This window comes from Panthera onca, chromosome A3 (genome assembly GCF_046562875.1).
Source record: "Panthera onca isolate mPanOnc1 chromosome A3, mPanOnc1 haplotype 2, whole genome shotgun sequence".
In the NCBI taxonomy this organism is placed as follows: domain Eukaryota; kingdom Metazoa; phylum Chordata; class Mammalia; order Carnivora; family Felidae; genus Panthera; species Panthera onca.
The window spans coordinates 21,768,597-21,792,895 of record NC_138341.1 but is presented as its reverse complement, the minus strand read 5'-3'; the positions used below and the strand labels follow the sequence as shown (position 1 = coordinate 21,792,895).

The window sequence follows — 24,299 nt, the reverse complement described above, 5'->3', positions numbered from 1 at the left end:
GTTTTGGATGCCCTTAACGCGTGAAATTCCTTTTCCTTCTTGCTAGAGGAGAGATGGGTTTGGAGTTAAGTGGTCCTATATATGAATCTTAGCTACGTGACTTTGAGTAAGCCACCCAGGGACCTTTCAGAGTTCCTACATCTGTAAAACAGTTAGAAAGTTGGTGTGAGATTACATGAGAATATGCGAAATTCTATGCTCACACTGTTTTCAGAAAATGAGTGCCTTTCTCACTTTCCCATCTCTGTGACGTGCTAATAGCTGTGTGTGAAGTAGGTTCCTCTTGAATGATGCAAATGCAGTTTAGACCATCATGTGCCGGCATGCGGCAGTCCGACCTGTGGTAGTCATTGGATGCCTTACTGGCTAAGAAGCCTCAAAACTGAGGGTGAGAATTCTCGTTTGTTCTTGTACTCTCACTGCACATGGTACTTTGTACGCAGGGGGTGGAGTCTCCTGGATCAAGAAATTTCTTGAATGCTGCTAACGTGCATGGAATGGAATGGAACAGCTCACGTACTTTGTATGATCCACAGAAGCCCTGAACCGCAAAGACACAGGAGCTACTCCACCTCGGTCCCCAATCCCACAGTCTCTAAGCCAAGCGCTCTTCAGCCTCCATAGCATCTGCCTGTGTCCCTTGTCCAGTCTGGAACGTCCAGCGTCAGCCAGAGGCTCCCAGGGATAGTAGGTGGGAGGGGCTCCTAACAGTGATGGTAGCTGAACTCCAAGGCCAGGTTTTGAGGACGCAATGGCCACCCCAGCCTCTGAAGGAGAGAACTAACCAGACAGAAGAGAGAAGAGTGAAGGCCTCACCAGAGGACCCAGCTGTTTGGCATTCCTTTTCCCATAACTCAGAACTCTGAGTGCAACTTAATTGAGGAAGGACACTGGACACCCATCAGTGCAGCACTCAGCACCAACAGAATAGCACACCCCTGCCCAGAACCCCAAAGAGCCACGACTCTGAAAATGCTGAGCCCCGCTGCTCAGCCCTGGCCAGAGCCAAGAGCCTGCCCAGCAAAGCTGCTCTTGGATTTGGGCAGCTGTTCGAAATTTCCAGAAGTCCTGCCCACTACACTTCGTATTCTATACTGAAGTCAGGATACATGCAAGGAAATAGGCACTTACAAGCAGCTTAGCTATTTATTAAGTCAGTAGAAAAATGACTTTACAGGTTTGCGGTGCAATAAAGGAGATGGGGACCTACCCCCATGCTAGAGCGCTCCAGTCCAGTCCGGTGCCCAAGTGTGGTCTGCATGTGTATGTGTGAGCACGTGAGCTGCCTGGACGCCCCAGAGCATCTCCTAAGTGTGCTGCCCCCGTGGGGGGCACCAGAATCTGTGCCCAGCAGCTGGGCCTGATGAGAAGAGTCTGAGGAGCTGGGCCCTAGAAGCGGCCCAGCACAGTGGCTAACAGAGCCATGCGTATGTACATGCCGTTCTCGGCCTGGCGGAAGTAGGCTGCTCGGGGGTCTGAGTCCACCTCCACGCTACAAGAGAAAGAAAACAGTTACCCCAGCCTGTCCAAGACTAAGTGTCCTCCCACAGCCAGCCCCTGGTGTATCCTCAATTTTGAAGCCGTGTCACCTTATCTCATTGACTCGAGGCATCGGGTGCATCACCACCATCTTCTTCTTGGCCCGCGTCATGATGTGGGGAGTGAGAATGAACTGGCCAAAGCACTGCGAGGCAGACGGGGGCCCTGTCAGCACCTCAGGGCCAGGGTGGCCGTAGGGCCACAAGCCTGGGTTCCTCCAGGGTTCTTTCCACACCCACATGCAGTTATCACAACTGAGAGGCCCAATCAAGCTCCTGGGGCCCAGCCTTCTTGGCCACTAGCCTGGATGCCCCGTGGCTCCAGCCCTGGCCTCGCCTCAGCCCTGGTACTCACAGCTTCATACTCCTGACTAGAGTCAAAGCGTTCCTTCTGGATTCGAGTCATGTAGAGCACATCAGTGTCAGGCAGCGCTTCCTCAATGCTCTCAAATTCCTCCTGGAGGGGGAGGCAGAGTCAGAGTGAATGCAGTGCCAGGCTCTCACTGCCCAACCCGCAGCTCCCCATGGCCTCCCAGGGCCTCACCTGCTTGGTGCCGCGGGCTGCCACAAAGGCCCGCACATTGGGTGGCATGCGCAGGCTGGGAGGTGCCACGTAGCGCAGGCTGACACGGTACTGGGTGAGCAGGCAGGCCAGGGAATGCACCGTGCGTCCATGCTTCAGGTCCCCCACCATTGTGATCTAGGGGAGGAACCCGATCACCAAGAGGGCCCCCAGATCAAGCACCTTGTCCCCCCAATTCAAAGCTTTCAGTCTCAGGATCAGGACACAGGCCTCCCTGATGCAGCATGCCTCGGAACAGAGAAGGTACTGCCCAACTGCCCCCACTCTTCAGACCTTGCCCGGGCAGGCTCCCAACCCCTGCCATTGTGCTCACCGTCATGCCATTGACAGTCCCAAGCTCCTCCCGGATGGTGAAGATGTCCAGCAGGGCCTGCGTGGGATGCTCTCCAACCCCATCGCCAGCATTGATCACTGGCCTTCGACAGTGCTTGGCTGCCAGCTGTGAAAATGGGAATAAGAAAGGAGAGCCTTGTCTTCTGCATCCCAGTGGCCCCTGCTCCCTGCCTGAGTCCCACTCTTCTTGGGTCCCCTCACCCATGTGGCCCAACCAGAGACTTGCAGTCATGTCCCTGGATCCATCCCAATCAACCCTGTCCAGTGGACAGCTGGCCTCACCTCCACGGCTCCAGGCTGGGGATGCCGAAGCACAACAACGTCAGCGTAGCAGCTCATGGTCTGCACAGAGTCAGCCAGGGATTCACCCTTTTGGACTGAAGACGTGGCTTCTGAGAAGCTGAGCACAGCGCCCCCCAGCCGGGCCATGGCTGCCGCAAAGGAACTGCTGGTCCGCGTGCTCACCTCGTAGAACATGGAGGCCATCACCTTCCCCTGTGGGGGGGGAGGGCCAAGATTCAGTGTGAAAGTGTGTGTTCATCTTGGGGAAAGTATAGGCCGCTGCTTGCTTCGCCCACTTACACAGGAGGGACACTGAGAAAATTCCCTGCAAACTTCCTTGTGACCTGTCCTAACCTTGACATTTCTATTAGCATCGCTCTGAGCTAAAGGCTCTGCCACCGAAACACCGCTGGTAAACATCTGAATGAAATATTCATTCTCTGAGAGAAACAGAAACACCCCAGATCTATCCCACTGAATACATCTGCACAGAGCAAGTGACCAGATTAGCAGGCTGATGCACCGGCACTCAGGGCCTCACAAATCAGCTAAATACAGGTCAGAGGAGAGCAAACATGTGGGGGTCAGGGGTCTAGGTCAGCAGGACCTTCCAGAATAAAGAAGGCAGAGCAACTTATAGTGGAGGATCTGGACTCACACAAGGTGACCTATGGCAGGAGAGGGAGATCCCTCTGACAGGGTCCTGGATCTGTAGCCCACAGCCCTGACCCTGACCTTGAGGATGTCGAGGCTCCGCTCCTTCTGGACCATCATACGCAGTGTGTGTGCCACATTGAACAGGTGAGACATCTAAAAAAGACCCCAAGTCAGCTGGAAAGGCAGTGGACCCCAGAGGTCCTAGCCCCAACTTTTCAGATTCTCAAAGCTCTGGGTGTCCCCATCCTCCCTCCCCCAGGCACCTGATCCTTGGTGAACTGCTGGACAGACAGGATATGTTGACCCACTAATGAGTGCAGCAGGGGTGAGGTCTGGGGGTGCAGCAGGCCAGGGGTCCCCAGGTTCTGGGGTGACGCCTGTCTAGGTACTGGTGGTGGAGGGTAGCAGGTGCCATCAAGGGTTCCCATGAGCTCTGCAGTGAGGGACGGGGCAGAAGAGGTGGGTCAGAGGGCTCCTCCTACAGAGGTCAGGTCAGACAGGTCCCCAAAGTGAGCGTGGGCTCTGGGGAAGTCTCACCTGGTTCAGCTGCCTTCCGAGAGGACTTTTCCTTTGGCTCTTCAGCTACAAATAGGGCAACAGGACAGATATAAGCCTGCAACTAAGGTCTGTGAAGAACCCCCATTTCCCCACACTCTGGATCATAGCGTCTGTGTTAAACCAACTCACACAACAGTAGCTATAGCAGGTTAGGGGGCAACAAGGATCAGTAGCCCTGGGGACACACCAGTGATTTCCCACAGGGGCTGCTGTGTGAGAGCAGTGGTGCCCTCCCAGGGCCCGCCCAAGTGGCAAAGGGATCCTAGGCAAGGGGAACGGCCAGGCTCACACCAACCAGTAACCTGGATTTACCCCACGTTCTGCTGCCCCGTGGGATCCCAGCTCCTGGGCGGAGGAACACAGCTGCCCACAACAAGAAAGGGCTGTGAGAAGCTGTGGGGTACCTACCTCACAGAGGGCAGACTGATTTAGGCAAAGGAAGGTACAGCGGGTCAGACTAGTAGTATGAAGGAAAGGCAGGAAGAACAGGGTAAGTGGACCAAAGTGAGGTGCTGGTGGGTGGGGGGGGCTGTGAGCCCGACCCCAGTCCACCAGGGGGACATTGGGGGAAGAGAAGCCTGTCCCTACACATCTCTGAGTCCAGGTGGCCCCATCCTCCGTGTCACAGGACCCCCCTCTTACCTGGCAGACCTGGGTCAGAGGCTCGGTGGATTCGGGGAGGCAGGTGGAAGCGGCCATCGGGAAGCCCTGGGATAGCCCGGCGAGGCCTTTCGGGTGTCTGGAGAGATACAGGTCTCGCGTTTTAAAAAGTACTGACCCAACTCCTCAAATTTAATTCCTCGAGAAAAGCCGAATTGCTCACTGTCCGTAGCGAGAATGGAATGGACCCTGTTCTCCATCATCTCCCCTCAGGTTCATCCCTCTGCTATACTGTTGTGGCACAGGAAGACCAACTAGCCTCCTAGAGGTGTGTGCTAGCCCCATGACAGGCTCTCAGATAAACCTCTGGTTGGGTTAATAAGGGGCTTGTGTTTCACCTAGGTAGGTAATCTCCTAAACTGAGAGTTAAGTCTATGTTTTGTAGTAGACAAAGAGATAGGTGGGGGACTCTCAGTGTCAACTACAGAGCCTTCCACCCCTAAACCACTAATTATAACACCTGTGCTGTTGGCTGTTCCTGGCCACATCCCCCAACACCCCCCTCCAGTCCCAAAGCACTGTGGATACCGTGGTTATCTCACTGGTGGCAGGGGCTGGAGGTGCGAGCTGGGGAACAACCCCCTGAGGCCACTTGCGTACATCCTGTCCGTAGCCCGGGGGCACCAGGACCTGCAGACAGAAAGCAGGAGCAGGCGAGTGAGCAGGGGGCAAAGAGCTGGACTGAGACCCTAAAGCAATGGAAGCCAGCAAAAAGGAAACACGCCCCAGGGGACCTGTGCCCACCCATGTCCAGGGCAGCTGGAGGAGGTGCTGGAACCACAGAGATGTGCCAGAGCAAGTTGACAATGGCACCAAGGAAGTCACTACTGGGATGGGGTTCAGGCCACACGCATACCTGCCCGTCAATATAGGCCACCTCGCCTCGTAGGACCACACGGCGGACGGTGCCCTTGACCTTCTGCCCTTCGAAGGGTGTCCAGTGGGCCTTGGAGAAGGGCATGTGGCTGGGGATGGTCCATTCATGCTCCAGATCCACCTGCCCAGAGTCACGGGTGATGCTAGGGTAGGGCCACACCTTGGAACAGCTGCGGGGGATACAGAGCCGCCCACCCTCCGCAGCCGCCCACACGCCCACACCTCCACATAGGTGTCCTCCTGTGGGGGCAGGTGGAAGATCCGCCGAGGACCGTGGTGCAGCCGCTGCAGTAGGTCATCCAGAGTGAGCCGGCCCTCGCTGACAGCCGTGAGCAGCAGCGGCAGCATGGTCTCCAGCCCCGGGAAGCCTGGTGGAGGCCTGGGCCCACACTTCTCCTCCAAGGTGTGGGGGGCTGAAGGAAGAGAGCAGCACCCTCAGGCCCCATCGCCTCCACATCTGGGGAGTCACACAGGCCACCAGGATTGCACTGCCTCGCTACACGTCTCAATGCTCATCTCCTCTGGTTATTTGAAAAACAGATAAACCATGACAGCTGCCACCTTCTGGGGACTACACCTTTTACCCATGTTCTCTCATTTATAATTTTCATCATTTGCTCATTAGTTCCTTCAGGGAGCATTTATCAAGCACCCATCACAGACCAGGCACTGTGCTACAAAGGTCAAGTCCTTTGTATCCTCACAGAGCCCAGGGGCCCTGAGCTGGGGCACGAGCCCTGCTGGGCAGAAAGGTACACTGTGGGCCCTCTCACCATGATCTGAGGCGAAGCAGTCGATGACAGCCATGTTCTCCCACAGGGCCTCCACATCCTGGCGGGAGCCAAGCTCAGGCCGGACCTCGCCCTTCCCGGGCCCCAGGCGCTCCAGGTCATCGCGGCTTAGAAACAGATGGTGGGGCGCCACCTCACAGGTCACTGGCAGCCCTCGGGCCTTTGCGGCTTTAATCAGCAGGATCTGGAGGAACAGGAGATCTAGAAGGGGCCTCCCTCGTGCCCTGCCCTACAAGTCTCCACAGCCAACACCCCCTCTAGGAAAGTTACGGGGCAGACATGCTGAGGGTACTGGCTCGCTGCTCCCCACCCCCTCCGGCCCCCAAGAAGACCCTGACCTCTGGGTGTCACTGAGAAAACAGAAGGGGCACTGGGATCCCGGGTATACTCTCACCTCCTCCTTCCGTGCCACATGACATATGTGCACTGAGCGCTGGGTCAGCTGGGCCACCATGAGGATGGCGGCGACACTCTGTCGCTCCGCATGGGCGACAATGGGGAGGTGGGATGGCCATGTCTCAAAGTGCTGGGGACAGAAAGAATTTATCGGGGAGCGTGCAGAGCCCTGAATTCTCTGAGCTCATCAGAGCCCAGAGCCCTCACAGAGTTCCTGACACCTCACTGTTGTTGGTTAGCCCACTCTGTGTGGTCCTCAAGCCAGGACACTGGCTGCCTCCTCCCACGTGCCCACTCCCTACCTCCATCCACTGGGCCACGTTGTCCAGCCGAAGCTCAGAGAAGGTTTCGTTGAGGTAGAGCTTTAGCCCAGCAGCAGACCCAGCCACAGCACCCAGGGTCCCTGCATTTTCTGACGAGGCCCCAAGAAATAAGGCAAAGTCACAGCGTGCGCCAGCCTCTGCCAGCTGGGGAAGATACATATGAGATAATGAGATAAGACCCCCTGGCATCCATGCCAGCCTGGGAACCAGTGGCCTAGGCCCCTAGGCTTCTGGGAGGGCACAAGGAAGATGGGTCTGGGAGATAGGCAGAGACGTCTGGATCACCGTGAAGCAGGAGTACAAGGGCTCACCTTCTGGGCCAGGGCCAGGGCAGGGGCATCAATGATAGGGGGCCGGGTATTAGGCATGGCACACACCATGGTCACGCCCCCAGCCAAGGCAGCAGCTGTGCCTGAGGCAAAGTCCTCCTTGTGTGTCCCCCCTGGTTCCCGCAGGTGCACATGGATGTCAATCAGTCCTGGGAGAACATGGATGTGGCAAGATTAGAGGAAGGTTCAGAGACACAAAGGACATCAAAGAGGTGAACTGGGGTGGTAGGAAAATGAGCAGCCACTGATACGGGTGAGAGGTGGCAAGGTTCCTCAGTCAAGGGCACAGAGGATCGTGGGAGGAAAGAGCTCAGTGAGAAAGATTCTGGCCCCCACACTCTATGCAGTCCAGGCAGGGTGTGGGTCCCACGGCCCAGATCTCTGAGCCAGATGCTACCAGTGTGCAGAAGCTGGGTTCTCCCAAAAGATGCACTTACCAGGTAGTCGCACAAGCTTTTGGGAAGTCATACAGTCAACGTGCACCTTCAAAGGAGGGGCTGGCCCAATCTGGCCTAGGGCCTGCAGGTGAAAACCACAGTCAGCTCTGATTTAAGGGCAACCCAGGAGTTGTAGGTAGGGACTGGGTTTTTGCATAAACCAGGCTCTACCTCCCAATACCCAACTTCTCTCTGTAGCCCCAAAGCCCGGTTATTACCGTAACTGCTTCATACTGAGATTTCCCAACCCCATGGCACACTCACTTCTCCCTCTTGTCCCATTAACACTGGCTGTTGCTCTCCTAGCACCCAGGTCCCAGGTACCTCTACAAACAGTTTGGTGCACTTGATATCGATGATGAGAGGCACAGAGAAGTCAGCGGCCAGGCGCCGGGTACGGTAGCCCTTGGTGACAAAGGAAGAGAGACGCCGGCCCCCAGCTCCACGCATTGACAGGTTAATCACTAGCTCAAAGTGATTCTCAGCCAGCTGCTCCAAGATGCTTCGCTGCGGTGGGCACTCACCATCCACTGCCTCCTCAAAGTGCCAGTCCACAGCTGTTACCTGTGGCCCAGAGATAAGGTCAGGGCCAACCTGAACCTGGCAGGAGTCACGAAGGACAGCAAAGGGAGGAGAGGTAGCCCAGGAACCCATGAGGAAGAGACTGAGGACCTATAGGGTGGGGACCAGGGCTGCCTCTATTTATTATTGGCAGAGTACATTCTTGATAGGAAAAACATCTACTCTATGGTTATCAAGAACTGTGCAATATGAGCCCATACATGTACATGTAGAAATAATATTCTGGAAAGAAATACACCAGAATGTTAAGAGTGGTAGACTGTAAGGAAAATTTTTTCTTTGCTTTTCCGTATACTCTATTTGCTCTATGCGGAATATAGAGGATTTATGCAACGACAGAAAAAGCAAGGGAACACAGAATTCTCTGGTACAAAGCAGGGGTAGGTTGCGGGAGCCCCGGTACCTTGACACCATGCTCAGTGTAGAAGTCAGCAGTGCCCAGGCTGGCGTAGAGGCTGTAGCCCAGGCTCTCCAGCAGCCGCACAGTTGGGAGCAGCTCACTTTTGTTCTGAACCAAGCAGAAGGAGGATGCGGTTCTATCTCTTCTGACTTCCACTTCAAGGTCAGCCCAGGCCCAGAGAACCAAGGCTATCTGCCCCCACCTCTCTGGGCAGCCCCCGCCTCTGGATTCTGTACCTTATAGCTGCCAATGGTCAGCAAGATGTTCTTCTTGGGGATCTTAAAGCCAGTGCTTAGCATGGCCTTGAGGTAGGCCTCGCAACGGCTCTCCCCGAAGCCAGCCACTTCCCCGGTACTGGTCATCTCCACACCCAACACCACATCAGCACCCGCCAAGCGTGAGAAGGAGAACTGAGGCACCTGTGGGAGCAGGATGTGAGACACCAAGGCAAGGAGGGCCCACCTCTCCTCATCAGAAGCAGCAGCCACAGTTCCTTTCCCGTGGTCTCAGCCAGACGGCAGGGTTAGCCTTGCCTGCTGCTGCTCTGCCTGTGCTCTACACCAGCAGGTGAGCTGCTTCTCAAATATAGTTCGGGTCTTCCGGCAGTTTCCACTAAGCTAATTCTTTGGCCTTGGAACACTTCCTCAACAAGCTCTGCCAATCAAACATCCTGACCACCCTTCAGGACTCCATTTAAATACCACCTCTCCCAGCCCTTCCCAGATTACTCCTTTTGGAAGTGCCATCTCTTGTCTGTAAACTCCTATAGCATTTTAGTCTTATCTTTACTACGCAGGTTTACCATAGACTGTTCTAGAAACAAGCTATTTTTTAACCCAACTTCCCTTGTCTCCATTACTAGTGTGAGCTCTTAAAGGACAAAGACCCTTATCACCCTTGTGGCCCATGATAGGTGCTCAGTTTACATGCGGACTCACACGTGTGGTAAGTGAACTCTCTCCCACTATGTCTCCCTGCTTCTGACTGCTAACCTCAAGGTTTCAATCCTCCGTACCTTTACCCCCACGACGCCGGAGCCAGTCATGAGCCCCACAGGTTCCACTTCTTCCCCCATGATGACGCGTGTGGCCAAGGCTACTAGGTCCACACCTAGTGTTTTCGAGACGAAAGGGAAGGAGCGAGAGACACGCACGTTGCATTCGATAACTTTCAGCTGGTCATCCTAGAGCAGACAGGGATTGGTCAGACCTTCTGTAGGCTGGGCTTGCTGACACTATTCCACTGACCTGGACTCTTTCCCTCATTTACCATTCTGTGGGTAATCAACCTTGAACAGGGGAACAGGGATCAGGTTGTGAACAGACTGTCACAAACCATTACAACACCGTGGGCTCTAGCTAGGAGCCCCTTCCCTCCAGCTTTTGGGCCTACTCTGATGAGGGCAGGAGACAGTGAGTGCTCACTGGCACTGTGGCCAGCACAGAGCAAGAAGGTACTAATGCCCGTTAGTCTCTTCCTTTAGCCCCCTCTTACTACCTTGGCAATGAGCTGCAGATTGAAGGGTCCTGTGACCTGCAGCTCCTGACCCACAGCGTGCACAATGGCTTTAATCCGCTCCAGGGTTTTGGCAGTGATGTCCTGCGGTGGGGTCACCAGTGTGGCATCGCCTGAATGCACGCCTGCATTCTCCACATGCTCAGAGATGGCAATGGCTGCCACTACACCATCACGGGCCACAGCATCCACATCAATCTCCTAGTGGGGACGTGAAGGCAATGTGATGTAGGGCAGGGACCATTTTCTTCTCCCACTTGCCCCAGGAGGCTCCCTTCCTTGAAGAGCCTTGATACAACCCATCTTTCCCAGTCTTTTGTGCCTAGAAATTGTTGTAGGACCAGAGAGAGGAGTCTCCTCTGAGGCTGGGGAGCCTGCCCTCAGAGACTTGTTTGAGGCCCTACCTTAGCCTCCTGGATGAACTTGGAGATGACCACAGGGTGCTCCTTAGAGACGGCTGCTGCACTGCTCAGGAAGCGCTCCAGGTCGCCGTCAGTGTAGGCCACATTCATAGCAGCGCCACTCAGCACGTAGGAGGGGCGCACCACGCAGGGGTACCCCACTGTCTGGCAGAACTGGCGAGCAGACTAAGAAGGGTGCAGCTGGGTTGGTCACACTCACCCCTGACCGCATCTAGCCTCCAGCCCCCAACCAAGCCCCAGCCCACCTCTAGGTCACTGAGTTCCCTCCACTGAGGTTGGCTGATACCAATGGTGTCGAGGAGCCGGGAGAACTTGAAACGGTTCTCAGCCGAGTCGATGGCTTCAGGGGAAGTACCCAGCACCCGGCACTGCTGCCGATGCAGAGCCATGGCCATGTTGTTGGGCAGCTGTCCACCCATAGATAGGATCACACCTTCAGGGTTCTCTAGCTCATAGATGTCCATCACCACCTTAGTGCAAGAGGAGAATCAAGTGGAAGTAGCAGGTGGTCAGGGATCTGAGCCTTCCTGCTCACTGCTTCTCACCCTCTACCCACGTCCCCTCAAACCCCACAGAGCCCAAAGAATCTTAAGTCAGCCAGCCATTCCCACTTGACCCTGGCCACCCAGGCTAACGAGCAGCCTTCAACTCTCTCACCTCAAAAGAGATCTCATCAAAGTAGAGTCGGTCACACATGTCATAGTCAGTGCTGACTGTCTCTGGGTTGTAGTTCACCATGATGGTCTTATATCCCATCTGTGAGAGGGAGGGAAATGAGATTGAACTATAAGATGGGAGGAAAAACATGGAGAAACTAAGGCAAAGCCAAAAAGCTTTCTCTGAAATAGCTGTATGGGACACCTGCCTTGGGAGGGAAGTGGGGCCAAGCACTAGAGAGACAGGTACAAAGTATTGGGAGAAAAGACACATACCCTGTGTGAGGCACAAGATGGCCTAAGGGGAGTCCCCTGCCCCTACCACCCCCACACTCTTCCCAAAGCTCTAAGCATAGCAATTAACAGAAAGTGCCAGGATTAAACGTGGGCGTAAGGCAACTGCTGGAACTGAAAGAAAATAGAACAGCAGATAAGACGGTAGGAAAGACTAGCTCTTGGACCTTTCGGAGCTGCCGGATGCAGCCCACAGCACACCAGTCAAACTCAACGCTGGAGCCTATACGGTAGACGCCAGAGCCAAGGACCAGGACGTGAGGCGTTCGAAAGGTGAGATCATGGGTGGTGCCCCAGTATGTCAGGTACAAATAATTTGTCTGGGCTGGCCACTCAGCTGCAACTGTGTCAATCTGTTTCACTGCTGGGCAGATTCCCAACTCCTGACGCAGTTTGCGAACCGCCAGCTCTGTGCTAAAGGAGAAGAAGGGTCAAAAATATAGCCCTGGTGGGGTTCAGACTTAGTAAAGGGGTGAGATCCCAGGGCAGGAATTTAAGAGGAAAACAACCCAGGGATGAAGGTCAGAAGCCTCCAAAACACCCCAATCTCTCCGAGGGCCCCTCACTGGTACCAAGATTCTCTGCCCCACATCCTCAGCCCAAGGCCCTCACCACCACCTCTGACCTCAGAACCGCAAGGGCGATCTGCTTGTCTGAGAAGCCAAGGCGCTTGGCCTGGTGTAGCAGGTCTGGGGGCAAAGGCTGTCCACGGTGCTGTTCCAGCAGCTGGGCGTGTGCTATAATCCGCTTCATCCGGTGCAGGAACCAGCGGTCGATGCGTGTGAGTTCATACAGCCGCTCCACAGAATAGCCAGCCCACAGAGCAGCTGCTACCACAAAGATCCGCTTATCAGTTGGCGTCTCCAACTCCTAATGGGGAGGGCAGACAGATGGATATGGAAGGACTGCGCAGAGGGAGGAGATGTACGATTGTTAAACAAAATATTCCCAATCTATTTTTAGCACCTCATAAAGCCTGAGAGCATGAGTGACACTGTTTTAGGAAAAGACACTGCAAAAAAGGAGCCAAAGCAGCAACTCTGTAATTGCAAAAACCTGTATATAAATCCTACCTCTGCCACTTTCTGGCTGTGCAGCTAATGTATTAGCAAGTTCCACAAGCTCTCTAGGCTTGTTTCAATGTCCACAGAAACAAGTTTAAGAATATATCCTTATAAGGGGCGCCTGGGTGGCTCAGTCAGCTAAGCGTCCAACTTCGGCTCGGGTCATGATCTCATGGTTTGTGAGTTCAAGCCCCACATCAGGCCCTGTGCTGACAGCTCGAAGCCTGGAGCCTGCTTCAGATTCTGTCTCCCACTCTCTGCCCCTCCCTTGCTCACAGTCTGTCTGTCTCTCTCAAAAATAAACAAACATTACTAAAAAAAAAAAAAAAAAAAAAAAAAAAAAAAAAAAAAAAAAAAAGAATACATCCTTATAGAATAGATGAGAGGAACCACAAAATTCTGAGCCAAGTGAAAAATGCAAATGTCTAATAATGACTGCTGCTATTAATGGTAACATGTCCACAGACTGGGGACAGAGGAGGGTCCATTTCAGGGGTGTTGCCAGGGGAAGAGAGCCACTTACCATGTCACTGACCGGCTTTACTGTGTGATCAAAGCCCACACAGTTCTCATCTACCATGCGAAGAGCCTTCTGGAAGGCTTCCTCAAAAGAACGCCCAATGCCCATGACTTCACCTGGAGGAACAGGATGTGAAAACTGAGGCCCTGGAGGTAGGAGGTTCCTATGTCTATGATTTAGTCAAGATTCTGAAAGATTCTCAGGACAAGAACCAAAGCAGCGGTATGTATCGTGTTTTGTTATTGAGCAATCTTAAACTGGAACTTCTCTCCTTACCATTTTCTGTTTTGTGTTTATTACGGACTATGAAATTAAGATGCCTAAAATGGACATGTGGATACTAGAAACAGTGCAGCTGATCACAATGGCCCATCCACTGACAGCCATCCAGTTATGTGCTTTATTCCTATTATGATGACACCATCTGGGATCAGTCTCATCCTTTAAAACTTTTCAACAGTCTGAATAATAGGAAGATGATCCCACTGCTCTTTGAACCCATCCAGAAATAATCACATTCACAACTCTCATTTTAGAGTATTCCTTCCTGGACTTCTTTCAAATATATGTTTTATATATGACTATAGTACACATACGATTTCTATCATGCTTTTTCCTTTATCATAACCATGTTCCCACACTGCTTTGTGACCTTATTACCGGCAGTTTAATTCCTGTATGATTTACCATAACTTAACTACTCACTTACGGAAGGACACCTAGCTTTGAAGTGTTCATCCTTCTAAGTGAGGCTGTGAGTTCTTCAGTGCTTTGGGTTATTTCCTTAGGATAAACTTGCAGAAGTACAGGAGAAATAGGTAAGAATTTTCTGGGTCTTAATAAGTATTACTTGCTTCACAGAAGTTTATGCTTACAAGTATAAGTTTCACCATCTTCTAAGAAGTACATATAATCGTTTTAAACAATTTTTCTCTTAAATTTGCTCATTTTAGCTAGGTTTCTATTTATTAATAAAAGGGAACTCCCCTCTCCCTACAACTCCCCAGATTTGCTTATTGATTTCCTCGTCCACAAAGTTTTATAATGTCCTCTGACGATTTACCCTAGGATCGTCTTACCAATTGTGTTTTCTTTCTTTCTTTTTTTACTAACTGTATTTTTCTATTTACAATCCTAATTGTTTCTTCAAAAGAACTTTAAAACACTAAAATGCTAATAGCAGTGTTAAGGAAGAGAATGATAAATGATTTTGTTCAATTCCTTTGTAATATGGTTTTATTGTAAATGCTTATTTTGAGTAAGAGAGATACCCAACATATTCACATATACATGCCTAGGAAGATTCTGGAATCATATATATACCCAAATAATCCCTGTGTAACAAGACTATAGAGGATTACTCTTTTTTGGTTCAACTACTTTACTAATTTCTCAATGGTTCATGTATCTTACTTGCACGATAAAAGTCACAAAAAGTTATCAAAGAAGATCATGTTCTAAGAACACCTGAATAGATACAAAACATTAAACATGTCATCTGGGGATTAATCTTTATCCTATTTTCAGTCCACTTCTTTTACCAACAATTTAATTATGGCTTTATTCCCATGTTTATCGTAATTTTCACACAACAGGAATTCATCTCCAGAAGGAACAAGTTGGCAGTCTTGTAAGATTTCTAAAAATTCCAAAATAATATCTGAGCTTACTTAGACTTGCTTGTTTAAAGGCTACTATTGATGGGGTGCCTGAGTGGCTCAGTTGGTTAAGCCTCCGACTCCAGCTCAGGTCATGATCTCATGGTTCGTGAGTTCGAGCCCCGCGTCAGGCTCTGGGCTGACAGCTCAGAGCCTGGAGCCCGCTTCAGATTCTGTGTCTCCCTCTGTCTGCCCCTTGGCTGCTTGCACTCTGTCTCTCGCATTATCTCAAAAATAAATACACGTTAAAAAATATATATAAAAAAATAAATAAATAAAGGCTACTATTGCTGTAAATGGAAATTTGCAACACAATGAAATGCTCTTATCCTTGGCTGGTGGCACTGTGGTATGTGAAATGCTTGCTTTGGTTGAAACGTTTTAGAACAGTCTACCGTGACTTAAAGGGACATTACAGGAAAGCGTATTAACTCAATTCCAGCATACTCTACCACTGCTTGCATGCTGTTCGCTACTAAATTTCCTTGTTTTTATGAAAAAGGGCTCTGATGTTCTGCTCTGATCTTAAACATGTTAAAAAATTTGGGGGGTGATCATGGCAGAAAGTACCCAGAGAAGCTGATAGGCGTTAACGACAACTGCCACTGTGCTAACTTGGATATACAAGGGTTCACAAAACAACAGGCATCATTTCCCTGAAGCATCAGTATTTAAAGTCACATGGAGAACAAACTGTCACTGGCATTAACAACCTAGTGATGAGGCCGTGGGCAAAATGCAATGCAAGGCTGTGGGTAGAATTTCATGAAACTGGTCTTGCCGATGACAGGCAACATAGTAGGACAGAGGTGCACATAACTAGCAACCGGATCTAGTTTTCAGTTCTTGGCTCTACCCTCTACTCAGCCATGTCACCTTCCTTCTGCGGGTACCTCAGTTTACTTATTTGTAAACCAAGAGAAAGGAGATAGTTTGATGGCCATCACCCCATCACAGAGATTCTGACAGATGGCGGGGGAGTGGAGGTGGCATGTGTATTCTGGCACAGATTTCCAGATGCCTTTGATTCCCGCTCTTGATGAGGACCACGGAGTTTGAAACGTCCCAGTTCTGAGAAACTATGTTCCCAAGCTGCCGCTAATATAGGATCTGAAAGCCTATGCCAGGGAACTAACTTATGATATTCTAGATTCTTAGGACTGCTGGGACCCCATAGAGTGACCTGGGGAAGGGTTTCTTGGGGCACGTCTCACTCACCGACGCTCTTCATGCAGCTCCCGATCTTTGTGCTGACACGGAGGAACTTGCTGAGGTCCCAGCGAGGGATCTTTACCACACAATAATCCAGGCTAGGTTCAAAAGCCGCTGTTCCCCCTGTCACTGAGTTCCTGGGAGCCGTCACGTGGAGGTGTCAGGACAGAGTGGGAGACGTAGAGTGAGCTTCCAGATAGCTTCCTCTGACCCCACACATCCAGGCCAGTATCTTTTTTAAATTCCTTGTCCCATGAATGTTTTCTTCAGCTCCCCTCCCCATCTCTGTGATCTTTTCCCCACCCTTGTACCTGAGCTCAGGTAGAGGGATGCCCAATGCTAGCTTCGCTGCCACATAGGCCAGTGGATAACCTGTGGCCTTACTGGCCAGGGCAGAGCTTCGAGAGAGCCTGGCATTCACTTCAATGATGTAATACTGCAAAAAGACAGAGAGACAGAGAGAGAGAGAGAGAGAGAGAGAGAGAGAGAGAGAGAGAGAGAGAGAGACACATCAGATAACTGGCCCAGAAGGCCCACCTAGGAGAGGTATTAGAAGGGCCAGAAAACTAAGCCCTCTCCAAAGGCACAGATAGCAAAAGCACCACCCCCATCCCAGTCCAACCTTACCACAGACAATCCTGACTTCTACTTCAAGGTCTGTAGGGCCAAAGAGTCCCCTGGCCTCAAGGACCCAAAATTATGGATGGAGATCCAACAGCTAGAATATCAGCTCCAGGGCCTAGAGTCTCACCTGCTCAGACTCGGGGTTCAAGGCGTACTGCACATTGCATTCCCCGACGATTCCAAGGTGCTGGGTCACCTTGATGGCTGTCTGCCGCAGTAGCTGGTATTCCCTGTCATTCAGTGTCTGGCTTGGAGCCACGACTATGGATTCTCCAGTGTGGATGCCCAATGGGTCCAAATTCTCCATGTTACACACCTGTGAAAGAAGGATCCCGTGGAGGTCACTGCCAAAGAAAGTCAAGAGAGGCAAGAGGCTGCAACCCAGGGTCCTGTTGCTTTTGGGGCAGTACCCATTCTGGGTCTGAGGGACATCGAACCCTCAAAGATCTCAGCTCTGACCTCTGCTCTTACTGGAGCTCACACTGCCTGACATTACTCCCAGCCCACCTCCATCACTCACCGTGACACAGTTGCCATAGGCATCTCTCACCACTTCGTACTCAATCTCCTTCCATCCCTTCAGGGACTTATCTACCAGCACTTGGCTAGTATGGGCAAAAGCTGGGGCCACAAGAGCAGAGAGCTCCTCCCTGTTGGAGGCAAAGCCAGAGCCCAGGCCACCCAGGGCAAAGGCCGCACGAACCAGCACAGGATATCCCAGCCGCTCAGCAGCTGCCTGGGCCTGTAACGAGCAGAAGAGATGAACACAGTGATCAGGCCTCGACTGCTTGCTGCATAGAGGGTTCCTGGCCCCAGAGAAAATAAGACACAAAGAAAATGACATCATTCCACCTTCCCCCAACCGCCCCTCGAACCTGTTCAAGAGAATTTGCCGCCTCACTGGGGGCCACATGCTCTCCAATCTCTGCCATCCTGGAGGCAAATGCCCGCCGATCTTCAGTCAGTTCAATGGTTTCCACAGGTGTGCCCAGGACCCGGACCCCATACCGAGCTAACACTCCAGCCTTGGTTAGCTCCACACCACAATTCAGAGCTGTCTGGCCCCCAAAAGTCAGTAAGATGCCATCTGGGCGCTCATTACGGATCACCTGAGGGAGAAGAGGAATAACAAACGTTAGGACCTTGGGGGTATAGAGTGGATCAAAGAAGTTTAGAAACCCAGAGTGACCACAGAATACCCCTGCCCACGTGGGTCCCTTCCTCAGTCCAGCCTTATGCCAGTCATACCTGGGTTACATAGTGAGGCGTTATGGGAAGGAAATAGACTTTGTCAGCCAGCCCCTGGGAAGTCTGCACTGTGGCAATGTTGGGGTTTATCAGCAACGTCTGGATGTTTTCCTCCTTCAGGGCCTTAATCGCCTAGGGAGACAAAAATGGCGTACCAGCCTCCCCTACAGAAGCAAGACTACCAAGTCTGAAACCACCAACGTGTCTCTCCCTTCCTGTACTCCCAGTCTCTCATAACCAACTCCTTTTCCTTAGCACCTCACCTTTCTGAACATTCCCCAGATCTCCTGATTCATTCTCTCCCTACAACCAATGTTTATGCCTCAGCCCTCTCCTCAAGACCATCCGTTCCTGAGGGTCACACACCCAGAGGGGCAGGGATGGACATGCTTTACCTGAGAGCCTGAGTAGTCAAACTCTCCAGCTTGGCCAATGGAGAGGCCCCCAGAGCCCAGGATCAGAACCTTTCGTGGTGGTGGAAGCCCAGAGCCTGGGGTGGGAATCCCAGGGGGACAGAGGCGCTCAACCAGCCGCTCTCGAACTGTGGAGGCAAAGAAAGTCATAAATGTTAGAGCTGAACGAGACCTGAGAGACCTGTATTAACTCCCACACTTTACAGAAGAATTCAAAACAGGTCATCCCTCTAATGAGTGGCAGACGTGGGACAACGACCCAGGACTCTTGACTCTGGAGCTCCTTTCAGTAGAAAAAGTAAATGAATCATCTTGGTTTGGTTGCTTTCCCACCTCATCCCCTTAACCTTCCAAACAGATCTCAGTTTCCTAGGGCATGCCCATTTTATGCCCATCCTGGAGCCAACCCTGTTCTTACTTCTACTTAGTTCTACAAAACTAAGGGGCTTACCTGTCTGGCCCCCGGGGTTCCCAGCTGTGGCTTCTTTCACAGTTTCCAGAAAGATATCAAAAAGCAGCTCCATATCTGAAGGACCAGCTTGGTGCTCTGGGTGAAACTGGACACTGTTGAAGAGATGGGATCACGAAATCTGCCACTATCCCTGACTTGGGAACTGGTAGTCTTGGAAGCGGGCATCAGGATAGACGAATGGGGCCCACTGTTGCGCTTCCTTTTTTGATCTTCAAGACCCCGGGGCTTCCAAGCTGTACAGATCCAGTCACCCTGCCGGAATCACTCTAGCTCACCTGAAGAAGGGCAGGCTGTCATGTACAATGCCTTCATTGGAACGATCATTGGCGTTGGTAAAGAGAGGAAGCCAGCCGGCTGGCAGTGAGTCTGTTTCCACAGCAAACCCATGGTTCTGGGATGTCAGAAAGCAGCGCCCAGAGCCCACTAGCAAGCATGGCTGATTATGGCCTCGGTTCCCATATCTGGAGATGGAAGCACACTGAGTCACAGGCCCTCTTCACCCTCCCTTCACCATTGTACCAAACCCAGCTTTTGTTGAGCTTAGGACCCTCACCAGCCCCTGCTCCTGTTTCAACACTAACGAACACCAACTCTATTCCCATCCCCAAGACTCCCCACCGCTCATGTCAGTAGTTCAGGCCCTTCCTCTCCCCACAAGTCCCACCTCATCTTGTATGTCTTGGCCCCAATGGCTAAGGCCAACAGCTGGTGTCCCAGACAGATCCCGAAGACAGGTCGGGGATCAGGCTCAGATAAGACACGGCTCAGTGTGGATACCACACTGGGATAGGAGGCGGGGTCACCAGGGCCATTACTCAGGAAGACACCCTCATACTCTGGAGTGGGCAGAAAAGATGATGTCAAAACCAGTAGTTTAACCAGAGAGACAAACTTGCAGCCTTTCCTTACCATCAGAGCAAAAGCCCTGATCTCTGTCTCCTTCCCTGCAACTCATGTTGACTTATAGCGACTGGACCAAGGGACAGATCTTCCACCCAAGCTACCTGTCTGTAGCCCTATACACGCCCCAGCTACTCACCCTGGCTGTCTAATGCATGGTCCCACGGTACCACAGTGACCTCAGCTCCACGCTGGCACAGACATCGGATCTGATTGTACTTGAGACCACAATCCAAAGCAAGGATCCGAGGGGTGCCCCCTGCATTGAAGACCCGTGGAGCCTGAAGAATAAAGGGCAAGAGCGGGCAGTTGTAATCAATGAGTATAGATATACACACACCAACCCCTGCCTTTGAGGCCTCTTCTGATTTGCCCTCAAGTGTTTACCCGTTAGGAACAGAATAAAACTGATGTGCTATAGCTTGCAACATTTTCCCACTCTACCTCTGTACCTTAATCGAGACCTCTGGCACCAGGGGGCGGGCATTGGGGTCCAAGAATGGCAGGGCTGAAGGCTCTGTTCCATCTTGGACCAGCTTTCCCAGCAGAGACCCTTGCTCTCTCAACTTCTTAGTCAGCTCCCGAGTATCCACTCCTGTCAAAATAGCACACTCTCAGAGATCACACTCCCCCAACTCAGTCATGCATGAGGTTAGACTTTCAGGAGCACTGCATTCCAGAGCCCTGAGTCACACACAGCTGTTCTATGGGCATCAAAATCCTGGGCCATCCTGATGGAAGTACACTACCATGAAGTATTCTTGCTAAAAATATCACATCTGAATTGAACCATGACTTCTAGATTTGTTTACAGAAAATAATATCAGGAGACAAAAGAACATACTAAACAACACTACAGGAACGTAATTGACAAAATGCAGCTTGTGGGATACTCTAAAGGAAAACCAACTTGTTTTTGTCAAGTGGGTTACAATACCCATAAATTAGACATACCAACCAAATGCAATATATGAATCTTATTTAGATCCAAATTCAAATAAGCAATAAAAAACATTTAGATAATAGACAAATCTATAAATATCGCCTGAATATTTAGAAATTATTGTTACTTATTTAAAGGTACCATAATGTTATTGTGGCTCTTTTATTTTTTTTTAATATTTTTAAATGTTTATTTATTTCTGAGACAGAGACAGACAGAGCATGAGTGGGGGAGGGTCAGAGAGAGAGGGAGACACAGAATCCGAAGCAGGCTCCAGGCTCTGAGCCGTCAGCACAGAGCCCGACGCAGGGCTCAAACTCACGAACCGTGAGATCATGACCTGAGCCGAAGTCGGTCGCTCAACCGACTGAGCCACCCAGGCGCCCCTGTGGCTCTTTTAAAAACGACTCCTTTTTCATAGATTAGTGAACTATTTGTGGCTGAAATGATACAACGATGGAGACCTGCGTCAAAATAATTAGGGGGGTTCTAGTCATGGTGGTGCAGTTAAGTTTAGTCCTCAGTTAATGATTACAGAAGCTGGGGGTTCATTATATTCTTCTTTCCTTTTGTATGTACAAAATTTTCCATTTGAGTGAGAACTCAGTTCTTTCTCCAATTCCCAGACCCTACTCTAAACCTTCCAAATCTGATACATTCTATCACAACCTCAGACTGGAGTCCCAGTAGTGCAAAAGAGATCTCCATTCTTTCCATCCAGGCACCTGTGTTCTGCCCGGGCACAACTGTGCTAGCACCGTACCTTGCAGGCCAGGTATGCCATGCTGTTCCAGCCACTGATGCAGGGTGTGGGTGGCGCTCCAGTGGCTGGGTGTGGGGCAGCACTCTCCCACCACCAGTCCTGCCACATGGATCCCTGAGGATTCAAACCACTGTCGACGGAACGAAGAGAGCATGAGGGGCCGAGGGCCACACATCTTCCTATCTTCTTTTCCCAACGTACGGCTGAGACCCTACACTTCACCCCCACTGAATAAATGACCCAGTCATTCCTTTAACACAGCAAGCATCTCCTGCTTTTGTCCTTTCCCAACAATGTTGTTCCTCATATGAAACACCAAAAGCTGGGCCCTGATTAATAACTGAAAATATTTTCCTTCCCTTCCTTTTCTTTAGTCCAAAACTGAGATTACAAATCCTACTTCTGTGAAGATACCACCCCCTCACTCACTGCAGTTTGTGCCTCCTCCTTAGGGCTCACCTAAACTCACTGTTTCTATTGTTCTTGCTACTTACATTGTATCGTATATGTGTTTGTGTGTCTTCCTCACCAAACTGTGAACTCAGCAAGAACAAGGTGGCTGACACACAGTAGCAGTCAACAAACATTTACAGAGTGCCCACTCAGTGCCAGGCATTGTAACAGATGTTGGGGGAGGAGCAGTGAGTATGCAAAAAGACAAGATCCCTGTCCTTACCATATGAATTTACTACTTAGGGAGCCTGAAAATTAACAAAGTAACGTGCAAATAAACAAGATCACAATTACAAAATGTGGTAAAAACAGAAAATAAGATAGGTGCACAATACCTCATCAAATAAAAATAAAGGTTCAGGGTACAACGCTAGGCATGATTCTACCCCCCTCCCTGTAAGGGATAATAATAATAATAAAGTTAACATAAATTTGCTACCCAGTAGATAAACATTTAATAATTAAAGAGAAAAGTGGGTCATTTACATGGGAGGGAATGGTATATTTAAATCACATCTGTTTAGTGGTAGAGGTTTAAAAGAAAATGGATGTTGAGACTGTTCTTTACAGATCTGAAGGAGAGTTTGGCAGAACCCTCCATGGCCAGGAAGACAAGTCTGCATATGGACAGGTGCATTCACAGCACACGTGCCACAAAAGTATCCATGGTGGGCTAGAGGCTCTAGGAGGCCTTACTCACCCTGGTTCTGTCATGGGCCTCAATTCTGCAGGTTTATAAACTCTCATTTTGTCAGTGTGTCTACAGCTAACAAAGCTAAAAACTGCCATATGTTAACCAACATACTGCATTATAAACTAGAATGCAGTGTACTTACAGATCTGTGATAAGGAATGGTCCTTTCACTCCTTATCTCGAGTTCCCTCTCCTAAATGTCAGGGTGAATTAAGGAATTAAAGGCCCACTAAGCGTGGAAAACCAGGACAAAATGAGTTTTGAGGAATACTGTATCTAGGCTGCAGTGATTTCCACTATTAATCTCTGTGGACTTTTTTCATTACTTTAATTTCCACAGCACAACTTAGTTTCCAAATTCCAGAGGAGGAGGAATAGGTGGAACCTCACTGTGGGAGGAGACTGAGTCTTCTTATCTAGAGATAAGAACTCCACTGAAAAGTGGCAAAAAAAAATGAGTCAAGGCAAGGAAAGTAGGTTTACAAGACGATTACCAACTTGGTTTGGTAGGTGAACTGGGACCCACAGCCACTGAGAAGGGTGTGGCCCTAATTTCCAGTCTCTTTCCTACTATGTATTTTAAAGCATTCCTCCCATCACACCACTGTTAAGAAATCTTCACTGGTTCCTTACCAAAATCCAGACTCTTTGGCTTGGCCTCCAGCACTGTGCCTCTTACGGTACTTAAGCTGTGGGTAGTACTTGTATTATCACTTCAGTGTGTATCTTTGTTCTCTGCAGGATGCCTAACTTAATGTCAATGTCTTCACTTGACTAACAGTTAATAACCACTGATTTGAAAAGATAAAGTACAGAAAGCATTGGGTGTGGCTACCTTACTGAGACCGAACTCATCCGTTTCATCTGCAGGGATGCCATAGTTGCCGATCAGAGGATATGTCAGCACTAAGATTTGTGCTTTGTAGGAAGGGTCAGTAAGGGCCTCGGGGTAGCCGACCATGCCGGTTTGAAACACTGCAAGAAAGAGGCAGGGCTGGGGCTTGGGCAGGACACCCTTCCCACCACTGCCCTGAGCGATGACAATGCCCCAGCGGAGGCTGCCTTGACCTTGAGGGATAAAAGGGGCTAGGGTGGGGACACGGGCACCAAATGGGGGTGGGAGGCTGGGTGTGCAGGCGGGAAAATGGCGGGTTTGGGCAGGGCAGGTTGGGCAGAGAGGGGCAGCAGAGAGTGGGATGAGGTCGGCAGCCGGCCCGAGCTTGCTTACCCACTTCACCGGCAGTCGACACAGCGGCCCCAAAGGGCTGGCCCCGCAGGACCGACCCATCCTCCAACATCAGGGCCGCCATGGGAACGGAGCTCAGAGGCGGGGGCGAGCACAGAGAAGCGGGAAACGCAGCAAGCCCCAGCCGATGCTAGAACCACGTGAGGTCGGCGCGCCAGGAGTCGGTCCACGTGGCTAACCGCGCTGGTGGCTGGAGCGCGGGCCGCGGAAGACGCAGGAGCTCCCGGCGCGCTGGGCGGCCGCAGACTGCGGCGGCGCGAGCTGCCGGCAGCGTGAAGGGCGGGGCCGAGCACGTAAGAGGGCGGGGCCAAGTTAACTTCGGCGTGGTGGGCGTCTCCTCTCCCCGCCCTCCCCAACACCGCCCCACCGCAAAGACCCGGGAAACCTGAAAAACAACCGACTAGTCCAAAGCACTCTCTCCCACTCCAAGAAACACACAAATCCACGACGTCTTTCC

General features: G+C 51.2%; 1 protein-coding gene across 2 annotated transcripts; it reads right to left on the bottom strand.

The window, feature by feature from the left end:
- Window positions 1–1,127: 1,127 nt before the first annotated feature.
- Window positions 1,128–24,226, bottom strand: CAD (carbamoyl-phosphate synthetase 2, aspartate transcarbamylase, and dihydroorotase). 2 transcript variants are annotated; one of them, XM_078444853.2, is made up of 45 exons: window positions 23,825–24,226; window positions 23,432–23,571; window positions 21,450–21,579; window positions 20,196–20,338; window positions 19,883–20,024; window positions 19,508–19,679; window positions 19,119–19,304; window positions 18,823–18,935; window positions 18,354–18,499; window positions 17,959–18,090; window positions 17,586–17,819; window positions 17,231–17,452; window positions 16,838–17,026; window positions 16,398–16,522; window positions 16,093–16,223; window positions 13,220–13,332; window positions 12,258–12,502; window positions 11,800–12,046; window positions 11,340–11,438; window positions 10,928–11,152; window positions 10,665–10,847; window positions 10,243–10,461; window positions 9,761–9,928; window positions 8,982–9,164; window positions 8,749–8,853; window positions 8,088–8,327; window positions 7,764–7,845; window positions 7,309–7,475; window positions 6,977–7,141; window positions 6,673–6,804; window positions 6,261–6,462; window positions 5,710–5,900; window positions 5,468–5,608; window positions 5,140–5,241; window positions 4,594–4,690; window positions 4,264–4,314; window positions 3,931–3,975; window positions 3,657–3,826; window positions 3,472–3,546; window positions 2,737–2,949; window positions 2,435–2,560; window positions 2,083–2,238; window positions 1,894–1,995; window positions 1,590–1,684; window positions 1,128–1,492 (listed from the first exon to the last, which is right to left on the bottom strand). In XM_078444853.2, exons 1-45 carry the CDS (start codon window positions 23,904–23,906, stop codon window positions 1,390–1,392), a joined length of 6,729 nt encoding a protein of 2,242 aa, XP_078300979.2. In that variant the 5' UTR covers window positions 23,907–24,226; the 3' UTR covers window positions 1,128–1,389. The 2 variants fall into 2 exon arrangements, with proteins under 2 accessions (XP_078300979.2, XP_078300980.2); XM_078444854.2 differs by lacking the exon at window positions 4,264–4,314.
- Window positions 24,227–24,299: the final 73 nt, after the last annotated feature.

What these genes read in the sequence shown, in the direction of transcription:
- CAD (XM_078444853.2), bottom strand. Translation starts at nt 23,906, where the DNA reads ATGGCGGCCCTGATGTTGGAGGATGGGTCGGTCCTGCGGGGCCAGCCC. An exon ending in GAGCTGCATGAAGAGCGTCG is followed by an intron (nt 13,333 to 16,092) that starts GTGAGTGAGACG and finishes CTGTTCCTCCAG; the next exon opens with GTGAAGTCATGGGCATTGGG. An exon ending in ATCGCCCTTGCGGTTCTGAG is followed by an intron (nt 12,047 to 12,257) that starts GTCAGAGGTGGT and finishes CTTCTCCTTTAG; the next exon opens with CACAGAGCTGGCGGTTCGCA.